General features: G+C 46.8%; 1 protein-coding gene across 2 annotated transcripts; it reads left to right on the top strand.

The window, feature by feature from the left end:
- Positions 1 to 544: 544 nt before the first annotated feature.
- BOK (BCL2 family apoptosis regulator BOK) lies at positions 545 to 26,968 on the top strand. Of its 2 annotated transcripts, none has more exons than XM_030954445.1 (5): positions 545 to 770; positions 1,628 to 1,973; positions 8,824 to 8,952; positions 19,994 to 20,157; positions 25,870 to 26,968. In XM_030954445.1, exons 2-5 carry the CDS (start codon positions 1,751 to 1,753, stop codon positions 25,888 to 25,890), a joined length of 537 nt encoding a protein of 178 aa, XP_030810305.1. In that variant the 5' UTR covers positions 545 to 770; positions 1,628 to 1,750; the 3' UTR covers positions 25,891 to 26,968. The 2 variants fall into 2 exon arrangements, with proteins under 2 accessions (XP_030810305.1, XP_030810304.1); XM_030954444.1 differs by having other exon boundaries at positions 25,866 to 26,968.

Genomic DNA, 26,968 nt, shown 5'->3' with positions numbered 1-26,968 from the left:
AAAATCTTTCTGCTAAGCATCCATATCTGTGAGACTTTCTTGTCAAACTTTCATCCTTCCCAACATCTCTATGTTAATCATAGAATCATTGTAGAATTACAGAATGGTTTGGGTTGGAAGGGACCTTACAGATCATCTGTTGGGGGTTGAAACCCCCTGCATGGGCAGGGACATAGTCCAAAATGATGGCAGTGATTGAAGTGTAGGATTAACCCTCTGAATATGACAGAGCATAATTCCCCCACTTGGCTACTGCATGAAAAGGACTGGCCAGCATCAGCTCTGGAGAAGCTGCTCTGGGAATCCAGCAGGAATTATTCCTGTTCCAGCAGTGCATTCATCACCTTCTGTTTGATCAGAAGTGATGCTCGCAGCCTCACCCTGAGCCTGGAGCCAAGCCCGGCGCAGAACAGCAGAGAGCCTCCTTAAGAGAGACCAGAGGGGAGGAGAGAGCGTCTCCCTCTGGGTACAGCAACCCCACCTCCCGCTTATTTCATCTTCCTTACAAGGCTAAAGCCAGAAGCTTTCCTCGGCGCCTGGGTCCCTTAAAAGCAGGAGAACAAGCCCAAGGATCCCGGTGGAGCTCAGCCGGGATGTGCTGCTGACAGAGCCCCGTGGAAAGCACAGCAGAGGAGGCTGCTGCTCTCCAGAGAAGGGTGACAGTCACCTGTGAGTCCTGAACCAGGTGTCCAGTGATGCAGGTCTTCTAAAGAAACATGAAAGCAAACCCAGAAAGAAATCACTGAGGGGGAAAAAGTGCAACATGAGAGGTAAATATATTTTTCCTTGGGCAAATTGGGATAACTGGCTGTGTTTTGTTTGAAAATTGTCATTGTAAGTAGGTGTCTGAAACTGAAATGCAGACTGAAAAATGGATTTATTAACCTCTGAATAAAGAGTGGTCTGACTCTGGCTTCAGAAGCAGCACTGGGTTAAAAACTCAGATCAGCAGATGAATTCAGGTGCCTCTGAAGAAATTTTGATGTTTCTCTTTAGGCATTCACAGCTTAAGCCTTTTCAAAAATGTACATTTCTGTTTTGCTTTCTCTGCTATTGCTAGATGTTTTCAAGTAGTAGTGTGCACATTGTTTTGGGGGAAAAGCATGGCACAACCAAAACCTAAACTGATAATATGTCTCAGAAAAGTGTCTCCATCAAGGCATTTCCAATGCTCCCACAGCCTTGTTCTTGCAACAGTGCCATTTCTTCAGAAAGATCCATGACCTACTGAGCTGGAATGTCTGTTGACATCTGGTTGAGGTTACTGTAACTGGTATTTGGGGTGCTTTTTTTTTTTTTTTTTTTTTTTTCCAGTTTAACTGAAACTAGCTGAGATTGTCAGCACATTCTATGAAGTGTTTCCATGCTCTGACTGTCTAGTCTCTCTGATGGGTAATTCTAGAACTGCCAAATCTGAATGGGAAAAAAGGAAACACCCTGAGAGTTCCAAACTGTGGACCATCCTGCCAGGGATAGTCAGTGGCTGAGAGATGCAAGACTTTTCCCCCTGTCTGTAAGATGGACCCAGACAAATGTTTTGCAAACCTGATGCTACTGACTGTGTTCTTGAGCTCCTGATTTACATCTTTGCAATGCTAGAGGACTCACACATGCTTTTATTTACCAGCTAAAACGAAAAAGTGGCCTGTGGAGAGGAGCTGCAGGGATCTCTGACAGACCTTGAGGACAACTCCTGCAGATTCTCCTGTGGCTCAGCCTTGCAGTCAGAGCTGGGGCTCAGCAGTCCAGGATGGAGGTGCTGCGTCGTTCCTCAGTCTTTGCTGCAGAGGTGATGGAGGTTTTTGACAGGTCTCCCACTGACAAAGAGCTTGTGTCCCAAGCCAAGGCTCTCTGCAGAGACTACATAAACTCCAGGCTGATCCAGGCAGGTGTCAGCTGGAGCAAACCCGAGTACAACGCCCCGGTGCCTGGGGGGAAGCTGGCCGAGGTCTCCACCATACTGCTACGCCTTGGTGAGTCCTGGCAGGGGGAACTCAGCTTGGATGGAGGGATTTGCACCAGACTGAGGTTCTGGAAGAGGCTTTTTGGGCCAGCAGAAGTGCTGGGCACAGGCAATGCTCTGACCAGCACAAGGCCAGCTGGTGTCCAGCCACCTGCCAGGAATGCCAATCCTCAGCCTCTTCCTGAGCAGTGCAGCAAGCAGGAGCAGTTTTTTCCTTCATGACAGTGTGCAGAGAAGCCTGTGGAGATGGGGAGTTGGGGTGTTTCCTAGCCCACTTGCACACAGAGGCTCTGGTGGGCCAGCAGAAGTGCTGGGCACAGGCAATGCCGTTGGAGGTCACAGGGAGGGAGACTCCATCAGCTCAGTGAGGCTTAGCAGCTAATTAGTGCAATTAATGAGTCAGGCATGGTAAAGCCTAATGGTCTAGGCAAATGAGGCACCCCAGACCAAGGTGCTGTGTCTGCCATAGGCCTGGTTTATCTGAACTGGTATTTCCTCTGGCCAAGGCCTGGGGAGGTGCCCTTTGACCACTGCAATAAAGAGGTTTTTCTTTTCTGCTTTTGGTTTTGGTGATCTTCCCTAAACAGCTCCCTTGCCTGAGTTTCCTCAGTCTCTTGGAGCACTGCTCAGCACAGGGTTTCTGCAAAGTTGCCTTTTTCTGAGGACCTCCAACAGCTCAAAGTCACAAAGCAGTCTAAGAAAGCCCAGCAGCAAGCTGATTCTGTGAGCACAGGTCTCCAGCTGGGTACCAGTTCCCTCAGCACTCAGAGCAGCCTTTCTCAGCTGGGTGTTTAACTGGACTTGCAGGGTTTCCTCCAGAGTGAGTGACTCAATTGCCACAATACATCTGGCATCTTCTAGGGCACTGCTACTGCTGGACTTGGGCTTCAGCCAGTAGCTCACCCAGCTTTAATTTGGGGGTAGATGCTCAGAAAATGTGTTGTTGGAGGTTTTATAAAAGCTGCTTTTTAATGACTGTGTTTAGTTTTCCTTTGTCTACCTTAGTCATTCAGCAAGACCTGAGTTTTCTTGCTTTTTGCTGGAGCAAGAAGGAGTTGGCTGATGTTGTCTGGCACCCACTGCCATTTGGTGCCACCTTCACAGCACAGCAACGATGAGGCTTCAGGGAGAGCACTTTGAAGGTCATGCCTGGTGACATGAAGATAAGCTTTAGAGCTTGTACCAGGAGCACCTTTTAAATGTTAAAAGTTGCCTGGCCTTTTTTTGGGGTTGTGTGGCATCCTGTGTGCTCAAGTTGGCTCAAAATCCTGTTTGACATTTGGGAACACAACACCTTTATTCTTGGAAGCTGCTTCCAACATCCCTCTTTGCCTGCAGGCTGCTATATTAGCTCACATCTGGCTGGAAACTACCACCAGCATTTGCATCTGATTTAATTGCATCAGAGTTCAAACTGGTCTGGTGAAGTCAGGACCAGAGCTGGTGTTCCCACTTTCTCCCCTTTCTACCAGTTTGATATTATCCTAAATTTCTTTTTAAGGCATAGCTGTGTTTGTTTTAATTGACTTTTTTTTTTTAAATTCATTCTTTTTCACTTTTTCTCTTCTATGCTGATTTTACTTCTGCTTTTATTTCCAGTGGTTGTTTGGTTTTGGGGGGAATTTTCTTGTTCTGTCAATCTCACTGTCTATTTGTACTTCCTTTCTTCTCCGCCTGCATTGGGGGCTGAGATTTATGTGCTTTCAACCCAAAATTCTGTGGGTGGCCAGGAACATGTTGAAGGGCAGGCAGGTGGCTCTCTGGATCTGAAGGCGTCTCCTGAATTGTCCAGATGGAAAGATTTGGCTGATAGTCCCAGGAACTTGGTGCCTTTTTTGAGCAAATCTGTTTGGAGAGCACCATGTGGTACCCATGCAACCAGAAAGGTGAGCAGTGCTCCTCATTAAGATGAAGAACAGTTTCCATCCTGTTCCTTTTGGAAACTCCACTTGTCACGTGGCCCATCCCTTTCTTTCCCCCTTTGCTGCTCTGACCAGCACAAGGCCAGCTGGTGTCCTGCCACCTGCCAGGAATGCCAATCCTCAGCCTCTTCCTGAGCAGTGCAGCAAGCAGGAGCAGTTTTTTCCTTCATGACAGTGTGCAGAGAAGCCTGTGGAGATGGGGAGTTGGGGTGTTTCCTAGCCCACTTGCACACAGAGGCTCTGGTGGGCCAGCAGAAGTGCTGGGCACAGGCAATGCTGTTGGAGGTCACAGGGAGGGAGACTCCATCAGCTCAGTGAGGCTTAGCAGCTAATTAGTGCAATTAATGAGTCAGGCATGGTAAAGCCTAATGGTCTAGGCAAATGAGGCGCCCCAGACCAAGGTGCTGTGTCTGCCATAGGCCTGGTTTATCTGAACTGGTATTTCCTCTGGCCAAGGCCTGGGGAGGTGCCCTTTGACCACTGCAATAAAGAGGTTTTTCTTTTCTGCTTTTGGTTTTGGTGATCTTCCCTAAACAGCTCCCTTGCCTGAGTTTCCTCAGTCTCTTGGAGCACTGCTCAGCACAGGGTTTCTGCAAAGTTGCCTTTTTCTGAGGACCTCCAACAGCTCAAAGTCACAAAGCAGTCTAAGAAAGCCCAGCAGCAAGCTGATTCTGTGAGCACAGGTCTCCAGCTGGGTACCAGTTCCCTCAGCACTCAGAGCAGCCTTTCTCAGCTGGGTGTTTAACTGGACTTGCAGGGTTTCCTCCAGAGTGAGTGACTCAATTGCCACAATACATCTGGCATCTTCTAGGGCACTGCTACTGCTGGACTTGGGCTTCAGCTGGTTTATCTGAACTTGTATTTCCTCTGGCCAAGGCCTGGGGAGGTGCCCTTTGACCACTCCCACGAGCTTCTGCACATGGAAACTGCCACTGCTGCCCTGCAAATTCCTCCATAATCACTGGAGAAAGGAGGAGAGGCCCCCAGATTGCTCTAAATGTTGCAAATCAGAACAAGGGCACTGGAGACCAGCACCAATGTGGAGGTCCCGGTGCTGCTGGGACAGGGAGGCTCTCCAAGCTTGGGGATGCTTTCCTGTGCTTTCCTTCCCTGCCTGATGCTCCTGCCTGCCATGTGCCTTGGTGCAGAACAGGGCATGTGTGCCTCCAAACAAGCCCTGATCTCATCTGGGGCCTCCAGGAGCTGCTTGTTGGAAGTTGGAGCAGTGGCAGGCTACCAAGTGCTGATCCCAGGCTCCTGGGCCTCCCTCTCAGCTCAGCAGGGCTATCCCCATTTCCTGGCATTTACCAGGAAGCCTGTGTGCTGCCTGGGAGGAGAAAACAGCTGTTGAGTAGTCCAAGTAAGGTTTCCTCTTATCAGGGCTGACCATGTGTTGGCAGGTTTCCTCCTTCTGTCAAACAGGGACAATCCCTTACTCAGAAAGGGCTGGGAGAGCTCAGCTGTGGAATTCTGCAGAACTGGGGTTTGCCTTTGTGCCGAATGCCAGATAAATGAATTAAGGATCAGTAGCTAATGGCTCTATGAAAAGGTCCTGATTGCAGTGAGATCTTCTTTTTTATCTCTCTTACAAATGAAGTTTTGAGGAAGATCAGTTGTCCCCTGGCTGGGCCAAGTCACCTGGATCTTGCAGTGGGATATAAAGCTGTTGGGATACCTCTTCCTCTTCCCAGAGCACCCTTGTGCAAGAGAAGAGCACAGTGTGTCCTAAATCTAAGCCAAAAAGGGCTCTCTCTGCACAAAGGGGCTTGGTCCCATGGGGTGTTTGTGTTGTGTCATGCTCCTACAGCAGCTGTGCAACCTTCATTAAATATCCATGAACCTCTACAGAGAGAGAAATCCCCTGGAAACTGGGCTTTATTAATCCTACTGCTCCAAAAACGATTTGTGTTGCTACAAAAGGAAAAGCTTTACTGTTGTTTCCCAAGCTCCATAGCTCAGTCCTTTAGGAGGAGGTTCTCTGCTTGGCCTTGGTGGTTTTTGTTTTGGTCTTCAAGCTGGCCTGACACCTCCTGCCGTTTCCCAGCTGGGCAGAAAGCACTCTGGAGGTGAAAACATGCCTGTGTGTGTCACATACCTTGCTGCTGAGCAGTCAGCCACGCAGATGAACATCTCTTTAACCATTTGGAGGAGAGAAAGAACTTCAGATTGACTCTCAAGTGCCTGTATGAGCATAAAATAGCTGGCAGTCTCTTTGTTTAATTAATGTTGTGCAGCTCTGGGTGGATCCTTGGCTTTCATCAGCCTTCAGCATTCTTGAGTCACTCTCTTGCACTTGAGGCATTTTTGTACAAGCCTGATGGGGTGCTGAGGAAGGGCGTAGCTCTCAAAAGCTTCCATGGATGTACGTGTGTCACCATGATATTTTCTGAAATATCCTTTCCCTAGGATTTCTTCCCCTGGGAAGAGGAGAAGCCTCAGCTTCTCCATGGTTTGCTGCTCTGGAATGTGGTCTGGAGATTGGTTATCCAAACATGTGAATTGTTTTTAATTAATGACCAATGGCCATCAGCTGTGTTGGACTCTGAGGAGTCAGTCACGAGCTTTCATTATCATTCTTGTTTAGCCTTCTGATGCATCCTTTCTCTTCCTTTAGTATAGTTTTAGTATAGCATTAATATAATATAATATAATATAATATAATATAATATAATATAATATAATATAATATAATATAATATAATATAATATAATATAATATAATATAATATAATATAATATAATATAATATAATATAATATAATATAATATAATATAATATAATATAGCCTTCTGAGAACATCAAGTCAAATTCTCAGCTCTCACCTCATCCTGGGGACCTCACAACACCACATTCATGCCTCCTTCTCACTTCTGAAATAAAATGACATGGCTTTGCTTATCTGAGACCTGTCTCCTGTGCTGGAGGAAAGGCAGGGAGCCAGCATGGGAACAGAATTTATATCAGGGATTACTGCAGCCACACCACTGGTACAGGGCCCCTGCCTGCCCCTGCTCCCTTTAGGAGTCCCAGGTGCAGATGTATGGGGGCAGCAGTCCCTGCTGGGGAGTAATTGGCATTGACTCCATGACTGCAGAAGGCTGATCAATTGCTGTATTGTACTTTATTATATGATACTGTGAAAAACGCCAATCACTTGTTTAAAAATATTTAAAAGTTTAATAGTAATGAAATGGTTATAAAAATAGTCATATAATTAGAGTAATAAAAATTTGGACAATTTGGATTTAGGACACTATGAGACAATAGAAACAAAGAGTTACAGACAGTCCAGGTACCTCTTCCTTGGCAAAGTAAGCCCGAAAAATGACCCACGTTAACAGAGGATTAACCCTCAAAAGCAATAGCTTGTTGCATTTTCATACACCTCATCCATGATGCATAAATTCCATTCAAACACAGGATTCTGTCTGGTCAGTGTCAGCTTCTTCCTCTTAGTCCTGACAATGTCTTCAGGGATGAGCAAGGCAGGAAAAAGTTCATTTCTTTTTATAAGAAAGTAATAAATTCTTTTTCTCTGAAAGATTGAGGTGTCCTGTGGCTGCTCTCTCAGTGGAGTACCTCATTTCTCTCTTTTAAAAAAAGTATCTTCCATAGCATAGTTCCTATTTTAACATTATGTTATAACCTAAAATTATATTTAACACACTACCTAAGAAAATTAACACAGCATAACTTTCTAACATAACACATATAATATTCATTTTAATATTTGTGAAAAGCCAATCATAAAATACACTCACAATAAAATAATAATTTAATAAAATAAAACACATTCACACATTTTTCACAATACTATACTATTCAGAAAAACCCATCACCCTTGCCAGACAAACGTGGATCCAATTGGTCAGTGAATCCAAAACACCATCACCAGAGTCCAATTAAGAAATCACCCCTTGGTAAACAAATCTCCATAGCACATTCCACGTGTGCACAACAACAGGTGCAGCAAGTGGAGATAAGAATTGTTCCTCATTCTTTTCTCTGAGCTTTCTCACAGCTTCCCAGGAAAACCCTGGGAGAGAGCTGTGTCTCTCTCTCTTCAGAGGATCTGTGATTACCACACAGATGGGAGGCAATTGCATCTCAACAACCCTAAGCACTCTGCTGCCTGCCTCAACTCAGGTGGAGCTGGGCTTTGTGGGGGTCCCAGTTGTGGGTTTCTCTGGGTCTGGATTGAAGGCTCTTGAGACAGTAATTCATGTTCAGACTCAGGTGTTTATTATTTCTTATCAGTAAAACAGTCTCACTACTGTGAGCTTGGCAGCTTTTCATTAGAAGGCACAAAATGGCCCACAGTCTTTTGTTACAAGGTCTTTTAAGACTAAACTGTCCAATTAAGAGCTGACACCTGGATTATTTTCCCTTTTAACCCAATAACTGATCCCACAGAGCCCACAGTGCAGACTTTTCTGCCCAATTACAAAATGCCACCCAAACCCATGCAGAAGAAGGAAGAAGAAGAAACCCAAGACAACATCCTGTGCCCTCCATCTTGCTTCCATCCCCAACACACTAAAAATCCCCAAACCTCAATTTCTCACCAAGTGATACACCTGCACTGCTCTCTATAATCTATTTCACACTTTTGTGGGTTCCAGTCTATCTTGAAGTCTGGGAAACTTTCTCCATGAATGAGGGTCAAAGTCAGTGCTGCCCTGGGGGTCAGGGCACCCCAGAGCAGACAGAGAAATATTCCTGGTGCCCTGGGTTTCCACAGGGCTTCAGACTCTTTGCCTGATGGCATCCCTGGAGTGAGCCCAGCTGTGACTCCTCCTTGGTGGGAGCAGGGCTTGGTGCTGTTTTTTGGCAGGGGATGAGCTGGAGCACATTCACCTGATGGCATCCCTGGATTCCTCCAAGGTGGGAGCAGGGCTTGGTGCTGTGTCCAGCTGACCCTGGCTGTTTTTTGGCAGGGGACGAGCTGGAGTACATCCGTCCCAACGTGTACCGGAACGTGGCGCGGCAGCTGAACATCTCCCTGCACTCCGAGTCCGTGGTGTCCGACGCCTTCCTGGCCGTGGCCACGCAGATCTTCACTGCAGGTATGGTCCCCCCACACACACAGCAGCAGGATGGAGCCACCTCCTGTGGGAAATGGGTTTGTAGAGAGTTCTCACATAGTATGTGTTTGTGTCTGAATTTGAGACAAGGAATTGTCTTTTAAATGTTGGTTTAGAAATGGTGTGGAAGAGGGGAGATATTGTTGAGAGAGAAACAGAGCTTAAAAAATTCTTAAAATAGCCTTACAAATAAGACTAAATAGAATTATGAAAGATTCATTCTAGTGAGACCCACAAGGGGTGGTTTTTGATTATTGGTTTTAAGGCATCTACAGCGTGACATGGAAAAAAGCTGATAAGCCAAGAAACACTTATAATGTACTGTAATTAGGAAATAGTTGGCTTCTGATTGTGATAGCATGAATTATAACATCTGTCTCACCCTTCTCATGAGACTGAAAATGGAATAAAAGTTTCTAAAGCACCTCTCAGTTGCCCCATCTCTGAGTGAAGAAAAGGGTATTATCCAGCACCTCTCTTGGAGAAGGCACAGCCTGCAAGGTGGGGCTTGCTTTCTCAAAGGGCTGTGGGCAGTTTGGCACTGTGCCCCGCTTTAATGATTTAATGAGAGCTCCTCTCTGCTGTCTTCTGGCAGGGAAATGTCTTGGGTTGTAATATCCTCCCAGTAGGTTCTGTCTCATTCTAGAAGGCACCTCCTGCCCTTCCTCATTAGGAGGTGGTTGTTACCTCATTGCAGAAGGAGGTCACTCATTCCAAGCTTCTTTGCTCACCTTTGGCAGCTGCAGGAGATTCATTGCATGGGAGTCGCCCTTGTTCCAGCTCAGGCTGCTGATGCTGGGAGCCAGAATCAGCTCATCACAAGAGAGCTCCTCTCCTCCTGGCTTCCTTTCCCACAGCAACACCCAGAGTTGCAATGAGACCTTTTCCTTTCCCATGCTGGGGAAGACTTGGTCCTTAAGGCTGCTCCAGATGAGCAGGTGCTTTGAGCTTTCTCTCTGCTTAGATGTGAATATTCTGCTGCTGCTGTTAGGCTGGTTCCAGAGATGATGGTCAAAAGCAAAAATAAGCCCTGTGCTGCATTCAGCTTTTCCTGGAAACAATCCCTGCTCACAACTGGAAAAGCAGCCTGTGGGAACTGAGGGAAGAGAAGCCTTTTAGAGGGATTTATGTCAGGCAGGTTCTGACATGGTTGTAGGTTTTCTGCAATGTCTTGTTGTGTTGTCTGTGGAAGGGATGGTAGATGTTAAAGATTGGAAACAAAACCAAAAAAAGGAAAAAAAAAAACGAAGAAAGCAACTTGCTAGCATCATGAAACCACTGAAACTAGTGACAATAGCATGGAGGTGTCACAGGATGCTGTCACTTTGGCAGTAGTTGCTACAGGTTAGAAATCCAGGTTTCAGATGTACTTTCAAATAGGCTACCTCACTCAAATCCTTTTAATCCTCACAAACAACTTTGTTAATAACTACTTTATCTGGAACCACTGACACTCTGGAGAAGCCCTGGCATGCAGAAGGTCTGAAGCCCTGTGGTGGGGAGCAGAGATCCTCCCCAGAATCATAACAGATGGCAAAATAGATCTGAGAGAGGGACTGCCCAAGCAGGGCTGCTGGCAGTTTGAGCAGGGCATATTTTACTCCCTGGGTTAGGGAAATTGATGCTGTGTCACTGGAAATGGAGGAATTGGACTGTGTGCCTGGTTCTGCAGCCCTCACCAGCCTTCCAGAGCGTGCCTGGGCTGCAGCTTGGGAGGGCCTGGGAGCTCAGAGAGCAAAAGCTGGGAAAGTATGGCAGGAATGTGTCACTGTGGCTGTGTACAGAGTGCAGGTGCCCTGTCCTGTCCCTTAGTGCTGAGCTTGGCTGGTGCCAAGGCTGACAGAAAAACAACAGTCAGGTTGGCAGGCTCAGGTGCAATTTGCATGGCAGGTGATCTTTGGTGACTGCAGCATTGGGGCTGGGCCACCTCCAGAGCTGGAGTGGCACAGAGAGCTAAGGCAGAGGGCCAGGAGTGCTGCAGGGGGAGCAGACTGTGTGTGCTGTGATGCTGCATGCCCAGGATGCTGGGGAGAAAGCCTGCTGCCTCCTGGGAATTCTGCTCTCGGTGTGTATTGACAAATCCATGGAGAGCTGCAATTTTTTTTGTGTTCTTCAGCTTCTCAGCTCAGGAGCCAAATGTGTGGGTAGTTTCAAATTAAAGCAGGAATCATATCTCATAGTTCTAAACCTTTCAGGGTATTAAGAATAGAATCTGGACTCAGCCCTCTGGGGCTGACAACGCTGGAGACTTTGGACTCTGTTGGCAGTGCTGCCCCTCCTCTGGAGCCTCCCTGCTGCAGAAATGGCTTTTAGTGTGCTGATTCAAACCTTCCCAGAGCTCTCCATGTATGTTCTTAATTCTTTCTCATCTCTGCTGGGAGTTGTGCGTTTAATTGCTTTTATCAGCTTGTTATTGTAATTTCTCCTAGGTAGAAGGTTGCTGAGTGGCTGAGGGGTAGGAGCCTGCTGTTTTTTAACATTCCTGGATCCCACTGCACTCTCAAAACTCAGCATTTAACAATAAATCCAGCAAATTGGAGTTGGCTGTAGCAGCCAGACATTCATTCCTTTTATTTTTTTTTCATACTTCAGAGGAAAGAGGCTCTTATTGAGCAAAGGAAACCAGACACTCAAGTTCAGAGTGAGTTTTCATGCCAATTACCAAGTTTATTAAGAAAACAGCTACAGTCTGACACTCCAGTGCTTAGACAGCTTGGGGAGCCCCACTAGTCACTTAAAATGCCTTTGCAGCAAGGAAGCAGGGGATTTTGACCCTTATTTTTTTCTGGAGAGGTTTTCTCCTTAATCTTTTACGGTCTATCTTCCACATTCTGGTCTGGTTTTGAGTCTTCACACTGTAGCTCTGTCTGTGCTCATTTCCTGTCCGCACTGTCTGCAAGCCCTGACTGAGCCCAGACCTGCCCTGAGGCAGCCTGGTTCAATGCCTCTTCTCTCAGTGAAGAAGTTTTCACTAATTCCCAATCTAAACATCAGCTGATGCAGCCTGGTTCAATGTCTCTTCTCTCAGTGAAGAAGTTTTCACTAATTCCCAATCTGAACATCCCCTGGTGCAGCCTGGTTCAATGTCTCATCTCTCAGTGAGGAAATTTTCACTAATTCCCAATGAACATCCCCTGGTGCAGCCTGGTTCAATGTCTCTTCTCTCAGTGAAGAAGTTCTCACTAATACCAAATCTAAACATCCCCTGGTGCCATTTGGGGCCATCTCCTCTTGTCCCATGGCTTGTCATCTTGGAGAAGAGACTTTAGGCTCAAGCTGTGTTTTGTTCCCCCGTTTCCAAACATCTCATTAGTTAATTCAGGGTGAGGTGAGCCCACCTGTATGGAGACAAAGCACTGCAGAGCCCTGATCCCTCCTTGGTGGTGAAGGATCTGCAGCCCCATCACCTCTGTGATGTTACCACTTGTTCTCATGTGTGGTCCAAAGCTGCTCTGCAGGTAGCAGGAGACATTCCCCTGACTTCTACAAGCTTTGGTTTGGGGCCTGGCTAAGCTGAGATTTTTTTCCTTACATTTTAAAACAAATGCCAGAAGGAAGAGGTCACTTGGTGGAAAAACAGAAGTAGAAAAGGGAGAGGCATTTTCCTTTCCTAAAGGAAGCAGTTCTGCCCTGTTGGTGAGAGCTGCTAGGCATGAGGGCTTTTTAAAAGCTTTCAGCCTGGTTTTCACTGGGTTTGGCTTTTCTTCAAGAGTGCCTGGGCTGAAGTGAGCCCTGTGTAAAGGAATGTAGGGTAAATGCTTTCTGAGGAGAAAGCACTTTCCCTGCAGGAGCAAGGATGTAGGTGACACCAAGCTGACTGCTGCTGTTGACACACTTGAAGGATGGGGTGACATCCAGAGGGACCTGGAGAAGTGACCCATGGGAATCTCAGGAGGTTATGCAGGGCCAAGTGCTAATGCTGCATCCGCACTGGGACAAGCCCTGGGACCAGTCCAGGCTGGGGGTGAGCAGATCAAGAACAGCCCTGGCAGAAGGACTTGGGGGTGCTGGTGGGGGAGAGCTGGACATGCCCCAGCCCTGTGTACTGGGACCCAAAACCACCTGTGAGCTGGGCAGCAGCGCAGGGGAGATTCTGCCCCTGTGCCCACTCAGAGCTGCCCCAGCCCTGGGGCCCAGCCCAGGAAGGACCTGGAGCCACTGGAGAGAGCCCAGAGGAGGCACCAGGGTGAGCAGAGGGATGGAGCAGCTCTGCTGGGAGAGCTGGGATTGTTCAGCCTGGAGAAGAGAAGCTCCTGGTGACCTCAGCGTGGCCTCCAAGCCCCTGAAGGAGCCAACAAGGAGGTTGGAGAGAGAATATTCCCAAGGGCCTGGAGTGACGAGGGGGAATGGCTTCAAACTAACAGGTAGTAGGTGTAGATTAGATATAAGGAAGAAATTTTTCCCCAGGAAGGTGGGGCCCTCCCTGGGAGTGTTCAAGGTCAGGCTGGATGGAGCAACCTGGGACAGTGGAAGGTGTCCCTGTCTGTCAGAGACTGGAAAATGGAATCTGATTGGAGACATCTTAGGATGCTTGGAATGCATGGTAGGGATGGATCAGACCTTGCTGTGGTGGGATGGTGCCCTGGCCCTGCACCCCCAGCCCTGCAGTGTCTGTCAGCCGTGGCACACTGAAGGCAGCACCCAGTGTGGCCAAGAAACTGCAAATCCCACCTGGGAGGAAAGGCCAGGATGGGCCAAGGCTTTAAGAAGCCTGACCACAAGGCAAGCACATTGTCCTTGGACCCTGTGGTGTTTGTGAGGTCCCCAGGACAAGGTAAGAAATGAGAACCTGACTCTTTGTTCTCAAAAGGCTGATATGTTATGTTATGTCATATATTATATTATATTATATACAGACAGAAGGTTTGACAAGAATGATAGTGAAAGCTTGTGACTGACTCCTCAGAGTCTGACACAGCTGATGGTGATTGGACATTAAGTAAAAACAATTCACATGAAACCAATCAAACATGCACCTGTTGGTAAACAGTCTCCAGACCACATTCCAAAGCAGCCAAACACAGGAGAAGCAATCAGAAAATGATTGTTTTCATTTCTCTCTGAGGCTTCTCAGCTTCCCAGGAGAAGAAATCCTGGCAAAGGGATTTTTCAGGAAATATCATGGTGACAGACCCTACCTTCATTTTGGAGTTTTACATCACTGGAACTGGAGTTAGTAGCAATATGTCTGTTTTTCTATATCTTTCCTGTCTTTCTGTTTTTCTCCCTTTCTTCTCTTTTCTCGTGGAACATGGCATTGAATGGGTTTAAAGGTTTTCTCTGTTCAATGGGCTAAGTCTATGCAATGGTAGGTGATGTTATGTTGCATTTACTCTTTTGCCAGTGTTCCTTAATTTTCTGTAGCTTGCCAGCAAACTTTCATGGGTTTTTTGCCTCTTGAGAATATCGGGTTGGGATTTTCTCCTTTGAATCTATGCAGAGCAAAAGAACCTTGGTTTTAACCCTAGAATTAAGTGCCTGGGGTGTAACACTGCCCATGACAGGGGATTGGAATGAGATGAGCTTTGAGTTCCCTTCCAACCCAGACCATTTCTCTGAAATGCTGTTGGAAATGCATCCTGCTGCTCCCTCATCACTTGGGCCTTATGGCTTGAGCTTCCTGCCTCGTGCACACCCCTCTCAGCTTTTCTCTCCCCCAAAGCTTGTTGTGTCTGGCTGTATTCTCCCAGCTGCTGGAGTGCAGCAGTGGCTGGTGTTTCTTTAAGGGCGGATTTGTGAGCAGGACTTTGATGCTGAGTTTATTTGAATAACCTCAGGTTGTGTGGTGCCCTGGTGTCTCATGGCTTCTTCATCTCTCCCACGGGGCAGACAAGCTCATAGGAGCAGGAGCACTTTCAAGAGCATTCCTCTCCTGCTAATTCATTTTACCCTGGGCTCAGCAGTGTTTACATACTTTCAGCTCCATGGCTGGCCTAGACAGTGCAACTTGTATTTCTTATTTTTTAATAATGCCTTCTAAGCAGTCCTTCACTTTTTCCATATCCTTTTGTTCCATGTCTGTGAGCAGAGCTTTCTCTCTCTCTGGCTCCTTTTTGGACCAGCTTTCCATTCCCTGTTGTTGTTAGCTCCTGTGCATGTTAATCCACGCAGTGGGAAGCTGTGAATGGATTGTCTTGCTTGGTGATGAGTGCCTGTTTCACCCAGTGTGGATGACAGCCAGCCCTTCTGAGGAATTTGGAGCAAGCCAATGTGTTTTCACTTCTCATGTGCACTGGGGAGATGCAGTTCCAGCTTATGCTGAGATGTATCACACTGGTGTCACTTTGAGCCTGGCCTGGGCATCACAGGGGACAGAGGCACTGCCCTCTCAGTAACTGTGCTCCTCTGCCCCTGCCAAGAGGAGTAAATGCAACATAACATCACTTACCATTGCACAGACTTAGCCCATTGAACATAGAAAACCTTTAAACCCGTATTTTCCAGAGAGAGAAAAGTTCATGGAGCTGGTGTCCTGGGAGAGTGCAGAGGGGAACTGCTGGGGCTGCTGCCCCTCCTGCCTGGGCTGGGTGGGTGCTGGAGCCCTCTTGGGCAGGCCCAGGTGTTGGAGGAGCCTGCTCTTCCCTTGCTTCCTACAATAGGAGAAGAGGAGCATAAGCTGTGCCCTGCTGTTGTGAGTGAGAAGCCCAGCCTACTGTCTCCATCTTCTGCCTCCAGCAGTGGCAAGGGGATTCAGACCAGTGGAAATGAGGAAGGGATTTCCTCCTCTCCTGCCCCCATGGGCTGACTCTAACAGGAAAGGCAGCCTGAAGGATTGGTTTGACCCCTTTGGGGGTGCTCTGGAAGGAGGATGTGACCCCTGAGCCTTCCACATCCATCACCATTATTAACGAAGAACCTGTTCCCAGTCTGCTGTGAAAGGGAGAGGGGTCTCTCCATGTGTCAGGGAAGCACTTCCCTTGTGCAAATCCTGCAGCAGGAACAATCTGGGCAGGGAAACTGGGGCTGAAGGGTTTCTCTCCATCCTCTCTGGATGATGTGCCTTAGAGCAAACTGCTTTGTGCTGGGGAAGCCATGGGCCTCTGTCTTTCACAGGTTGTAGATACACTTTTCTTCTATTTTGGGCTCAAAGCAGCATTAATCAAGACTGGAGCTGTTTTTCTGTACCAGAGTGACTTCAGTCCTGTCAGTCTTTGTTACTGCCACGTAAATATCTCAGAGCTAATGGACTTGCTTCAGATATTTGAGTAGTGCTGTCAGCAAAAGCTTGGGAGTAAGCCAGTGAACTCTTCCCTGGAATTTTGGGTAACTTTTGTTATGTAACTCAGGATGCAGGGAACCACATTTCTGCAGGGATGGAGAACTGTAAAAGTGACTTATACTAAAGCTGAATATAAGCCAGCTGAGGCTCTGGTCCTGAATATATCATCAGCAAGGAGTGTAACCCCTGAAAGCCTCTTTCACTGGGTAGAGCTGCATTGACCTGCACTTGGACAGCCTCTTCCTTGCAGGGAGAACCCCTCTGTCTACTCTTGTGTGGTTTCATAGCCTCTTCCTGGCTCGTTCTGCTGGCTGTCATGGTGACACACAATGTGAGAAAGGCAGATAAATAGTGTGAATGCCAAACAGGGAGTGAACTTCCTGAGTGACAGCGCTGGTGTCAGGGACACTGCAGGGTCTGCTCAGCAAGTAAAGCCAAAAGAAGAACAGTCACTTTAGCTACATTAATAACTTCCCCTGATCTCAGGGGTAGTTCTGGAGAAAGAGTATCACAGAGGGTTTAAAAGCCTGACAAAAGGTTCATCTGTAGATTTTTATCTGACATTAGTCATAAAAATGGGGTTTTTTGTAATGCTGAATGGATTTTCTTCAATGTAACAAGGTATTCCTGTGGCTGACATTTGAAGAGTTCCTCTAAAGTTTAGCTCTTTTTTTTTTTAAGGAAAAGAAAAGCAAGCAATTCCTAAAAGTGTTAGTGTGAATGTCCCTTTTGAAGCACCAAGTGCAAGAATTGTGGAAATGCTCTGAAACCTGCAGGTTTTCTAAAGAAATATAGGGCATGGTATTCTGCTGCAATGAGAGCTGCTGTGAGGAGGCTGGAGCTCCATCCCAGAGCTGGTCCAGGCTACCTCGGGATCTGAGAGTGCAAGGAAGGAAAGAGGGAGAATCTTTACCCCATTTAAATTGTATTTTTGCTTGCTGAGCACATCCAGTTTTCTAATGGTGTGTTTAACCCTTCCTGATCCATAGATATAATCACTGCACACATCTTCCATGCTCTCACCTTGCTACAACCCTGCAAGAACAGTTCTGTGTGGTTTTTAAACATTAGAACGTCACCAGGCTTCTGACTATGGTTGGGAGAGACTTTGGACAGATTCCATAGAGACCCAACACTGTAAAATACTTCCCAGTATGCTTGATAAAGATGGCTATTACAGATAATAAAGTAAATTGTGTGCATGGGAGTGAAAGGGTTGTGTTTCCAGGTCACTGGTCCTGAGGAAAGCCTGATGAGGGGCAGCTGACTGCAGGGTTTGAGCACCAAGGATTTATGACTGCAATGTCTGAGCATGAAGGATTTATGACTGCAATGTCTGAGCATGAAGGATTTATGCTCAGGCCAGCCTGGAGGTTGGCTGGTACCTCGAGCTGAGCTGCCACACTCATCCCTGACACCACCAGGAAGGTCCCAGCTGCTGGCACAGCTTCTGTGCAGCACTTGCTGCGGGCAGGGCAGCCTGGCAGGAAGGCTGTCTCCTGGGAGATTAGATAGCTGACTGACTCTCCACCCCTGCACTCTCCTCACTGGGGTAGTGTGGTACTCACATTCTCTGGACAGAGAGAGACACAATTCTCTCTCCCTGGATTTTTTCCTGGGGAAGGCAGTGAGAAGCTCAGAGAAGAGAAAATTCTTATCTCTACTTGCTGCTCCTGTTGTTTGGCACATGTGGAATGTGTTATGGAGATTGTTCACCCAGAGTGATTTGTTAATTGGACTCTGGTGATGGTTGTTTGGATTGATTGGCCAATTGGGTCAAAGCTGTGTAGTGATTGTTGGGGACAGTCACGGGTTTTTCTTTATCATCTTTTTAATATAGTATCTCAATATAATAATGTAATGTAATATAATATAATATAATATAATAGAATATAATATAATATAATATAATAGAATATAATGCAATTTATTCAGCCTTCTGCACCAATGGAGTCAGAGCACATTACTCCCTGTTTTGGGGATGCCCTGCATTGACAGGGGAGCACAGGCAATGTTAAGTAGGCAGTGGCCAAATCCTTGCAGCTACCTTCAGGTTTTTCAGGTGGAGACTGAGGCCTGGTGCTTACCTTGAAGAGGACACCAGCCCTCCTGAGTGCAAGTGGAGGGGTAGGCACTCTGCTCTCTGCTGAGCAGTGACAGGACCCAAGGAATGGCATGAAGCTGTGCCATGGGGGTTAGATTGGACATTAGGAAAAGATTCTTCCCCAGAGGGTACTGAACAGGCACACCAGGGAATGTCACAGCCCCAGGGCTGCCAGAGCTCCAGAAGCATTTGGACAATGCTGTCAGGCACAGGGTGGGATTGTTGGGGTGTCCTTTGCAGGCCAGGAGCTGGTCTCAATGATCCTTGTGGACCCACCCAGCTCAGGATTCTGTGACTCCTCTATTCTTGGCCCTGTATCTTTGCCTCCCCTTGTTGCTTTTGTGCCATTGTAGAACTGAAGATGATGATCTTGTATGCTTTGAGTGTCACATAGAAAAAAACAGGAATGCTTTGTCTAAGGGTGATTAAGCTTTATATTGAAGACAAAACCCCCAGGTTGTTCAAACAATTTGAATTCTGTCACCTCCTATGCAGCACATGCATGGCTGAGAGCCAGTGGCAAAACAAAACATAGTGGTGCACATCTCCCTTATCCTGATGGTGCCTTTGGGCTGCTTTTTTTCCAAAGCTGTGCAGCCATTGCTGAGAGGCAATCAAACCATACCAAGCTCAGATTATTTCGTTCTGCTTCTCCATGTGGAGAGTTTTTCCTAATTCTGGTTCCCTACCATTTCTTTCTCCCCATGTGGAGAGCACACAGAGCTGTGGCTGCACACAGGCAGCACGGGCACGTGAAATGAAGCAGAGTCATTCCTTTGGTTATTCAGGACTGAACTGAGTGTGTGTGTGTTTAAATATGTGATGGGGAGGATGAAAGTTTGACAAGAAAGTCTCACAGATATGGATGCTTAGCAGAAAGATTTTGAAATGTAGAATCTGATGAAGGAATAGAGATGGAAGCAAGTTTTGATATAAAAGAAAAGAATTGCTGAGCCAGTCTCACTGGATAACCAAGGAGGCAAAGGGTGTGTTAGCTAGAAGGGGTTTTTATGGCTCTAAGCAAAGGATAAACCCACCCCAAACAAGAAGATGTTTTTACCAAGCAGAAAGATAGCACAGGCAAACAAGCCAGCAAATGTTGCAAGTAGAAAAAAGGTCTCAGAATTTTCCACTGCAAGAAAACTGAAAAACATCTTCTAGCTTAAACTGTAATGTACTAACTTTGAGTGATTGGAGAATAGTAACATGAATATGGTAATTATAGCAGTTATGATAGGCTATAGATAATAGTTCAGGTACAGATTGGGTCTACTGTATGAAGATGCTCAGCAAAGAAAAGTCTATAATGCATTTGTAACCAAAACCAAAGGGTCTCCAGGCCTGCCTGCAGCTGGAGCTGACAGCTGTAGGCACAGGATCTGTCCACTCTGGACTGCTGTAATGTCTTGGATGTAATAAACTGCATTTTGGAGAGCCCCTGGAGTCCCACATCTCTCATTTAGGCTTTTACAGTGGTGCCCAACGTGAGGCACCATCAGTAAACGTCTTGGATGGGAATACAACTGGAGCTGATTTTGTAGGCACAGGCTCTGTCACCCACTACCCTGGACTGCTCTAATGTCTTGTATACAATAAACTGCATTTTGTATACAATAAACTGCATTTTGAAGAGCTGCCTGGAGTTCCACATCCCTCATTTCGGTTCTTACAAATGTGAATGTCCTTTTCCCTTCTGCCAGGCATCACGTGGGGCAAGGTGGTGTCCCTGTACGCCGTGGCAGCGGGGCTGGCCGTGGACTGCGTGCGGCACGCGCAGCCGGCCATGGTTCACACCATCGTGGACTGCCTGGGTGAGTTCGTCCGCAAGACCTTGGTGACATGGCTGAAGAGGAGAGGAGGCTGGGTAAGAGGTGCTGCATGTCTCATTGGACTTGTTTCTGTGTGTTCAGACCAGAAAATATCCTAGTTAGTGAAAGTGAGAGCATGCTCTCTGCAGCTTTATGCAGAAAAAAGCTGTGGGAGATTCTCTTTTACAGTGCTGTGACCACCTCTGTCCTTACACCTTACACCTGTGCTAGACTTACATAACTCTGATACTGCCTCATGGTCCCATCCTCAAAACCATGAGTAGTTCTTCTTTCTTCTTCTTTCTTCTTCTTTCTTCTTCTTTCTTCTTCTTTCTTCTTCTTTCTTCTTCTTTCTTCTTCTTTCTTCTTCTTTCTTCTTCTTTCTTCTTCTTTCTTCTTCTTTCTTCTTCCCTCTTCTTCCCTCTTCTTCCCTCTTCTTTCTTCTTCTCCTCCTCCTCCACCTTCTTCACCCTCACCTTCTTCACCTTCTTCTGCTTCTTTTTCTGCTTCTCCTTCTCCTCCTCCTCCTTCTTCTTCTTCTCATCTTTCTTCTTCTTCTTATCCTTCTTATCCTTCTCCTTCTTATTATTCTTATTATTCTTACTTCAGTCCTGACCCACCAGCACCTGTTGTGTTCCTGATCTTCTCCAGAGCTGACAGCCAGCCATAGTGGGACACTGTAGGGTCATTCCTGTGAGGCACAGATTGCCCAGGGAACCTGTGGTTTCCCCATCCCTAGAAGTGTTCAGGCCAAGCTGGATGGGCTTGGAGCAGGCTGATTTTAGAGGAAGGTGTTCCTGCCTATGGCAGGGGGTAGAACTGCATGATCTTTGAGGTCTCTCTTCCAACTCAAACCATTCTTTGATTCTGTGATACTCTTGGCCAGCTGTTTTCTAGAAACTGGCAAAAAATGAGGCCTGCCAGGTTAATTCTCATTTCACCTCTAAGCACTGGATTTCTTTGGTCTCTCTGTACTTAATGTGAGCACTGGTTCCTGTGGAGGATGGTTCATAGTAAGAACTTTATTTTGGTGCTGTGGCATAACTAGATACTTTCCCAGTGACCGCCCCAGCTGACTGGAGAGCCTGGCTGGCTGTGTGAGTGGCTGGCAGCTGGGTGGTGTCTGCATGTACCAGGCAGGGACACACACAGTCCTTGGATCCTCCAGTGTGCTGCTGGGCAGATGCTGCTTGGGGCAAAATACTGCCCTGTGGCACCACTCAGTTCATAGGACATCTTGTTCCCAAGGCATGCAAATTCCCTCTTTTCCAAGAGGTGAAATTTATTCCTCAGCTGTCAGGAAATGGTCAGGCTCCTCACCCATACAGATCTGGAGGGAGTGGGGTGTCTTTTTCCAAACTGAGTATTGCTCCTTTGTGCTGAGACTTCCCAGCTGTGCCAGTAGCTGGTTCAGTTCCCTGATTTCTTCAGGAGAGTGAGGAAGAACTAGGACAGTATCATTGTTCTGATTTGGGATCCCTTGCACTTACTAAATACCAATCCTACCTTAAATCATCCCTGCCCTCTCTAAAACTGTGTCACCTTGAGGCCAGCTGTCTCAGGGAGCTGTTTGGTTGGGCTAAAAGTAACCTTTGATTTGAATGCCCTGGTCTGTTTCATTTTGTGTTCCAAGAATTAATTGTGCTGAGGCAGGTGAAGAGGATATCCTGGAATCAAGTGACACTGTTCCTGCCTGTGAGTGCCAGTCCCTGCCTCAGTATCATTTCAGGCTTTCTTTAACTGCATACCTGCTTGAAATGTATTCTCTGAAACTTTTTTTCCCCTAAGATTTAGTTTCATTAAAACAGAAATGTTGTGTAGGAACATCTTTCTAGTTTCCAGCTATTTTTATTTTGTTTTGGTAAAACTTGCATGCTCTGATAAGCTAGCATCTTGTTTTAATTCATGTATTGCTTCATTAGAGTTCAAAACAGAATGTTTGGATCGTTCCAAAAGGATATTTTTGGAAAAATTTGTTGCATAGCAAACAAGCTGCAAAACCCATCTCCAGAGCAGCACTTATTTATGTAGGGTCTGAGGACCTAGGGCACGATTGGTATCTGATTCTATTAATTCAGAAGGTTCAATAATTGTTTTATTAAAACTATACTATATTACATTAATACTATATTATATTAAAGAGATACTATACTGAAGAGATACTAAAGAGATACTAAAAAGATACTGAAGAAAAACTCGTGACTGTCTCGAGGCAGTTAGGACACAGTTTTGACCTAATTAGTTAATGAAAATAAACAACTATTACTAGAATCTAATTACTAAATCCCTTCAGGTAAACAACCTTCTTAACACATTTTACGTGTGCAAGACCAACAGGAGCAGAGAATAGAGATAAGAATTGTTTGCTCTCTCTCTGAGGTTCCTTGCTGCCATTCCCAGGAAATACCCTTGGGAAGTTGTGCCTGTCTGCTCTCTGTGAAGAGAGCTGTGGCTACAAGCACTGGTTCTGTGCAGCTCAGGAGATAAGTCCACCACTGGCTCTTTTTCCAGCCATCCCCCTTTAGATGGACAGCACATTCCTGTTGGGGTTGTTGAATCCATGCTGATTGTTCCTGGGATCTGGCCCCAAGGAAGGAAAGCCAACATCACTGCCCCTCATCAAGCACAGGACTCTGGAGGCTGCTGAGCTGTCCTGATACAGCCATTTCCAGCACCCTGATCTGCAGCTCTGGGCTGTGAAAAGGAAATACTTTCCCTCTAGAAATGAGGGGAAAGGCTGCGAATCCCATCTCGGGCTGTGCCTCCCTGAATGTTCTTCCTCGTGATGTAGGCACTGCAGCAAGGAATTCCCAGCCTTGTTCACTCACAGGCCAGACCAAGCAGCTCTTTGGTGGAGCCCTCTCACCCACTGCCAGGCCCAGCTGTGTGGGTTTGTCCTGGCTTGCCATCCTTGTTCCCCATCTCTTACTTATCAGCCTGGGCTGAGGCTGCCAAGAGTAACCCCCATCCCTGAGCTGGTCCAGGAAAGACACCAAGGAGACTTTGGAAAGGCATTCGGAGTTCTCCATTCAGCAGCAGGTTCCCATGCTGCTTCCATAGGGTGGAGACTGCAGAACCCAATGCAAACCTTACAGGAAGAGCAGGAAAGAACCTTTGAGGCATCATCTCCTCCTGGGAAGAGTTTGCAGACTCAGTAGTGGCTTTGCAGTGGAATAGAAATATTTAAATTTTTTTTAGCAGCATTTGCTACAAAGCAGTGTAGGTGACTTGAATTTGTTTGAACAATTAACACAGAATATCAAACTGCCTTTGCAACAGTTTATCAGTGCCTGGCCAGGCAAAAAGCCCTAAGTGGCTTTGAAGTTTTCAATTGCGCTGCCTTATCAGGTAGGCTTGATTTGGATAACAACAGCTGAGGCAATTGTTAAACAGCTGAGCAATTTTGCTTATCTGAGCAAGCCCCATAGAAATTTGTAAGTGCTTCTGAGTGCAGCTCCTCTTGGTTAGAGCAGTGAGATCATTGCCTTTGGGAGAACAGAGCAGGGCTTCGAGGAGTTCATTTCCTCACCTGGCACTTAACCCCTCATAGCTGCAATCAGCCCAGGGGGTTGGGTTGGTTGTCCTGGCTCACAGGAGGCACTAAAGCCCATTAGAGCTTGTGTTTCTTAAGGGTCAGGTCCCCTAAAATGTGTGTTCAGACAAGTCCTGCATGGCATGACTTCCCTCAGCCAAAGGGACAGTTTGACACAAGTGTTTTAAACCTGACCCCGTGCAGGCTGCTGGAATCTGACAGGTTCAGCTCAGACCATTTTCAAATACAAATAGGGTGAGTGTGCTGGGAGTGTTCAGGGAGACCCACCTTGCTTTCCTCCACAATACAGATCAATACCTGTGACCACTGGTACCTCACTGCAGCATCCTCTGCTGACTGCCTGGGCTCTGCTTGCTCTGTTTGCTCGTGTTTTTCAGCAGGATTTCCTCACCTTGGTGCTGACTCAGCTCTCTCCTGCCATCCTGTTCCTTCCCATCACTGCATGCTCTGTATTCCTCCCTTCTGCAGCCTCTGCTTGTCACTTACTCATGAGCTCAGCTCCTGCTGGTGCTCCCAGGAGATCAGCAGTGGGGTGAGCTGCAGTGTGCCAGCCTTCCAGACCTGGTGAGCAAGGAGCTGCTGGAATGTGTGGGAGGCTGCTGGCAGCACAGCTTTGGTCTGTAGATGATGATGGGGCTGGTTAGTGTGGCTGTACCCACTAACCAAACTCTGGGATTTGTCCCTTCAGCCCCTTTTTCCTTTCTTCTGATGATGACCAAGGTTGGTCAGGCAAGGCTGATGCATGTATTGAGCACAGGCAGAAGGAATAGAGAAGGTTATTATAATCTCTCATGGCCTGTTTTGGGGAGGAACACCTCAGGTTTGAGAGTCTCACTCATCTGTGCTTGGTCAATGAGAGATTTATGTCAGAAGGTAAATTTGGAAGATTGCTGAGCTAAGCTTGTAAGGAAAAAACTTTTGGGTCTGTGAGCTTTGCCATCCTTGTGATGTGATTATTGTTCCCAAAAGCTGTTTCTGCAAACCACACGGGGCTGATGTGCTAACAGGGCACCCCTGTTGCACAGCCTCAGTCCACATCTCGTTGTGCTGGGCTGGAGTTTACCCAGAACTCAATTGTATCACAGGTAAAGATTTTAATTTTGATTCCTGCACCAGAAAATGCATCTTTCTCTCTACCTCTGTCCTGTTCACTTCACCTTCTCGATATTTTCCATTTTCTGCTTCCCATGCCAACTGAGAGCCTATTTCTATCAATTTGATGAGGCTGTTTGTTGGGTTTTTTTTTAATATTTTTAATCATTGCAGGCCAGCTTCTCGTTAATACTTGAAACTGGCTGCCCAAGTGATCTTTAAATCTGGCCCACACTTCTGGGAGGCATCTCTGCTGGCAAATGCATTTCCACAAACAAAGCTACAAAGCTTGCATTGCTTTAGATTTAAACTGGGGGGTGGCTTGCTTGAATGCCTTCCAAAGAAAGCATTAAGGCAAGAGAAAATGTACAAGCAACTGGAGCTGATATTAACCAGGACAACCTCTGGGAAGCATCTGGCTTTACAGAAAAGGATGGGAATGCTGATACTGCTGAGGACCTTTTGAACAGGGAAAGAAAGTTGTATTCAGCTATCCAAAATGGGAAGTGCTGGATAATCTTCCTGTAGCATTTCTTTCCCCAGGGGTGGCTGAAGAGGGGGATGCTTTGCCTCGCTGGTGGGGAATTAGGAAAGTGTATTTTGCAGGGCTCTTGAGCCTGATTCGATAACTTTCAGTGTGTGGAAGTGTCAGAGCAGCACCTGGTGCTGCAGTAGGGGTGGGGGGCTGGCACAGCCTGCAGAAGGGGCTGACCTGGCACTAAATGTCAAACAAAGAAGCTGTAAAGGCTGAGGAAAGTCAATGCAAGTTCTCAGGAATCAGCACAAGAGATTTTGGTGCAGTAGCTCAATCTTTTTGCCTGGAGATAGTCACAGATTCAATCCACCTCTCATAGGAGGTGTTGAAGCAGGTGAACAATAACTTATGAAAGTTATGCTGGGAATGTTCTAATACCTCCACAGGGTTTTGCCAAAATATTTTTGGGCCTATATAGCATATGACAAGTGTTTATTAACTACTGTATAGCATGTACTAGACTCAAGAACATAAGTGATTCAAGCTTTAGTCTTTTATGCTGTGACACTGAGCTGCTCCTTAGGGTGCAGATGCCAGGTGGAGTCTCAGGGTGTCTCTGACCATCTCTCTTCCCTCCTCTTTAGGCAGACATCACAAAGTGTGTGGTGAACACTGACCCCAGCCTTCGCTCCCACTGGCTCGTGGCTGCTCTTTGCAGTTTTGGGCACTTCCTCAAGGCCATCTTCTTCGTCCTGCTGCCTGAGAGATGAGTCTGAGATTCCAAGCACAACCCCCTTGCCCCATCTTCTCTCCCACTCCAGAAGCAGCGAGAAATAACTGGAGAAGTAATTCCAGGCTGGTAATGGCAATCTCTGAAGAGGAGGAAGAGAAGAACTGGGACAATTAAAAAGCCTTGTTCTCCTCTCCCATCAAGTGGGAGCAGATGATCAACCACAGTCTCCTATTTGCAGCCACAGGAGCCTCTCTCACCATTAATGCTCCCAAGAATTTTGTTTCCCTGGGTATCGTGCATGTGTGGCCCAGGTGTGGCTGGGGCTGTCAGGTGGCTGCTCCCCGTGGCTGTGTTGCATGCTTCTGCCAGCCCCAGGCAGAGGGGAGGAGCAAGGGAATATTGTTTGAAATGGGATAAGAAAACAGGAGAAGGGGAGAGAGAGTCCCTCCTTCAGTCCATGTGGTTTCCCTTTCAGTCCTCAGACTTGCCTTGTGTTGATTCTTGTTGTTTCATTTGTGCTTAAACTCCATCTCCTCCTTTATCCCTGATTCACTTGGTGGGCTCTGCCCCAGCACAGCGTGGTGGGTTTTTAATGAGATAAAACCAAGTAATCTGTCAACAGATGCTTGTCCCTGCCATGTTTTGGAGGTTGGTGTGAGGGGCAGGATGACAGAGCAATGTGTGTTTTACTGACCCCTCTTACTGCACTCACCCCAGTCAAACAGGAGAGCAAGGGGCAATGCCTTCAAGCAGCAACTCAGGATGGAATCATGAAGAAAAATGTTACATCATGAAGAAAAATTAATTCTCCACTGAGATTCTGTCAGAGCTAAGCATGGAAGTGGGAAAGGCTGGGGGTATGGGCAGAAATAGGGAAGCAGCAAGTGAACTGGCTGGCATTGTAAAAGCAGTGAGCTGTGCTGAAAGTAGCTGGTGTATGTTTCTCCTTTAATCTCTTTCAAGTACAATTCAGCAGTCTTCTCTGTGGCAAACAATAAAAGAAAATAAGTGGTA

Source organism: Camarhynchus parvulus, chromosome 9 (genome assembly GCF_901933205.1).
Source record: "Camarhynchus parvulus chromosome 9, STF_HiC, whole genome shotgun sequence".
Taxonomy (NCBI): domain Eukaryota; kingdom Metazoa; phylum Chordata; class Aves; order Passeriformes; family Thraupidae; genus Camarhynchus; species Camarhynchus parvulus.
This window is presented reverse-complemented; position numbering and strand designations above follow the sequence as displayed.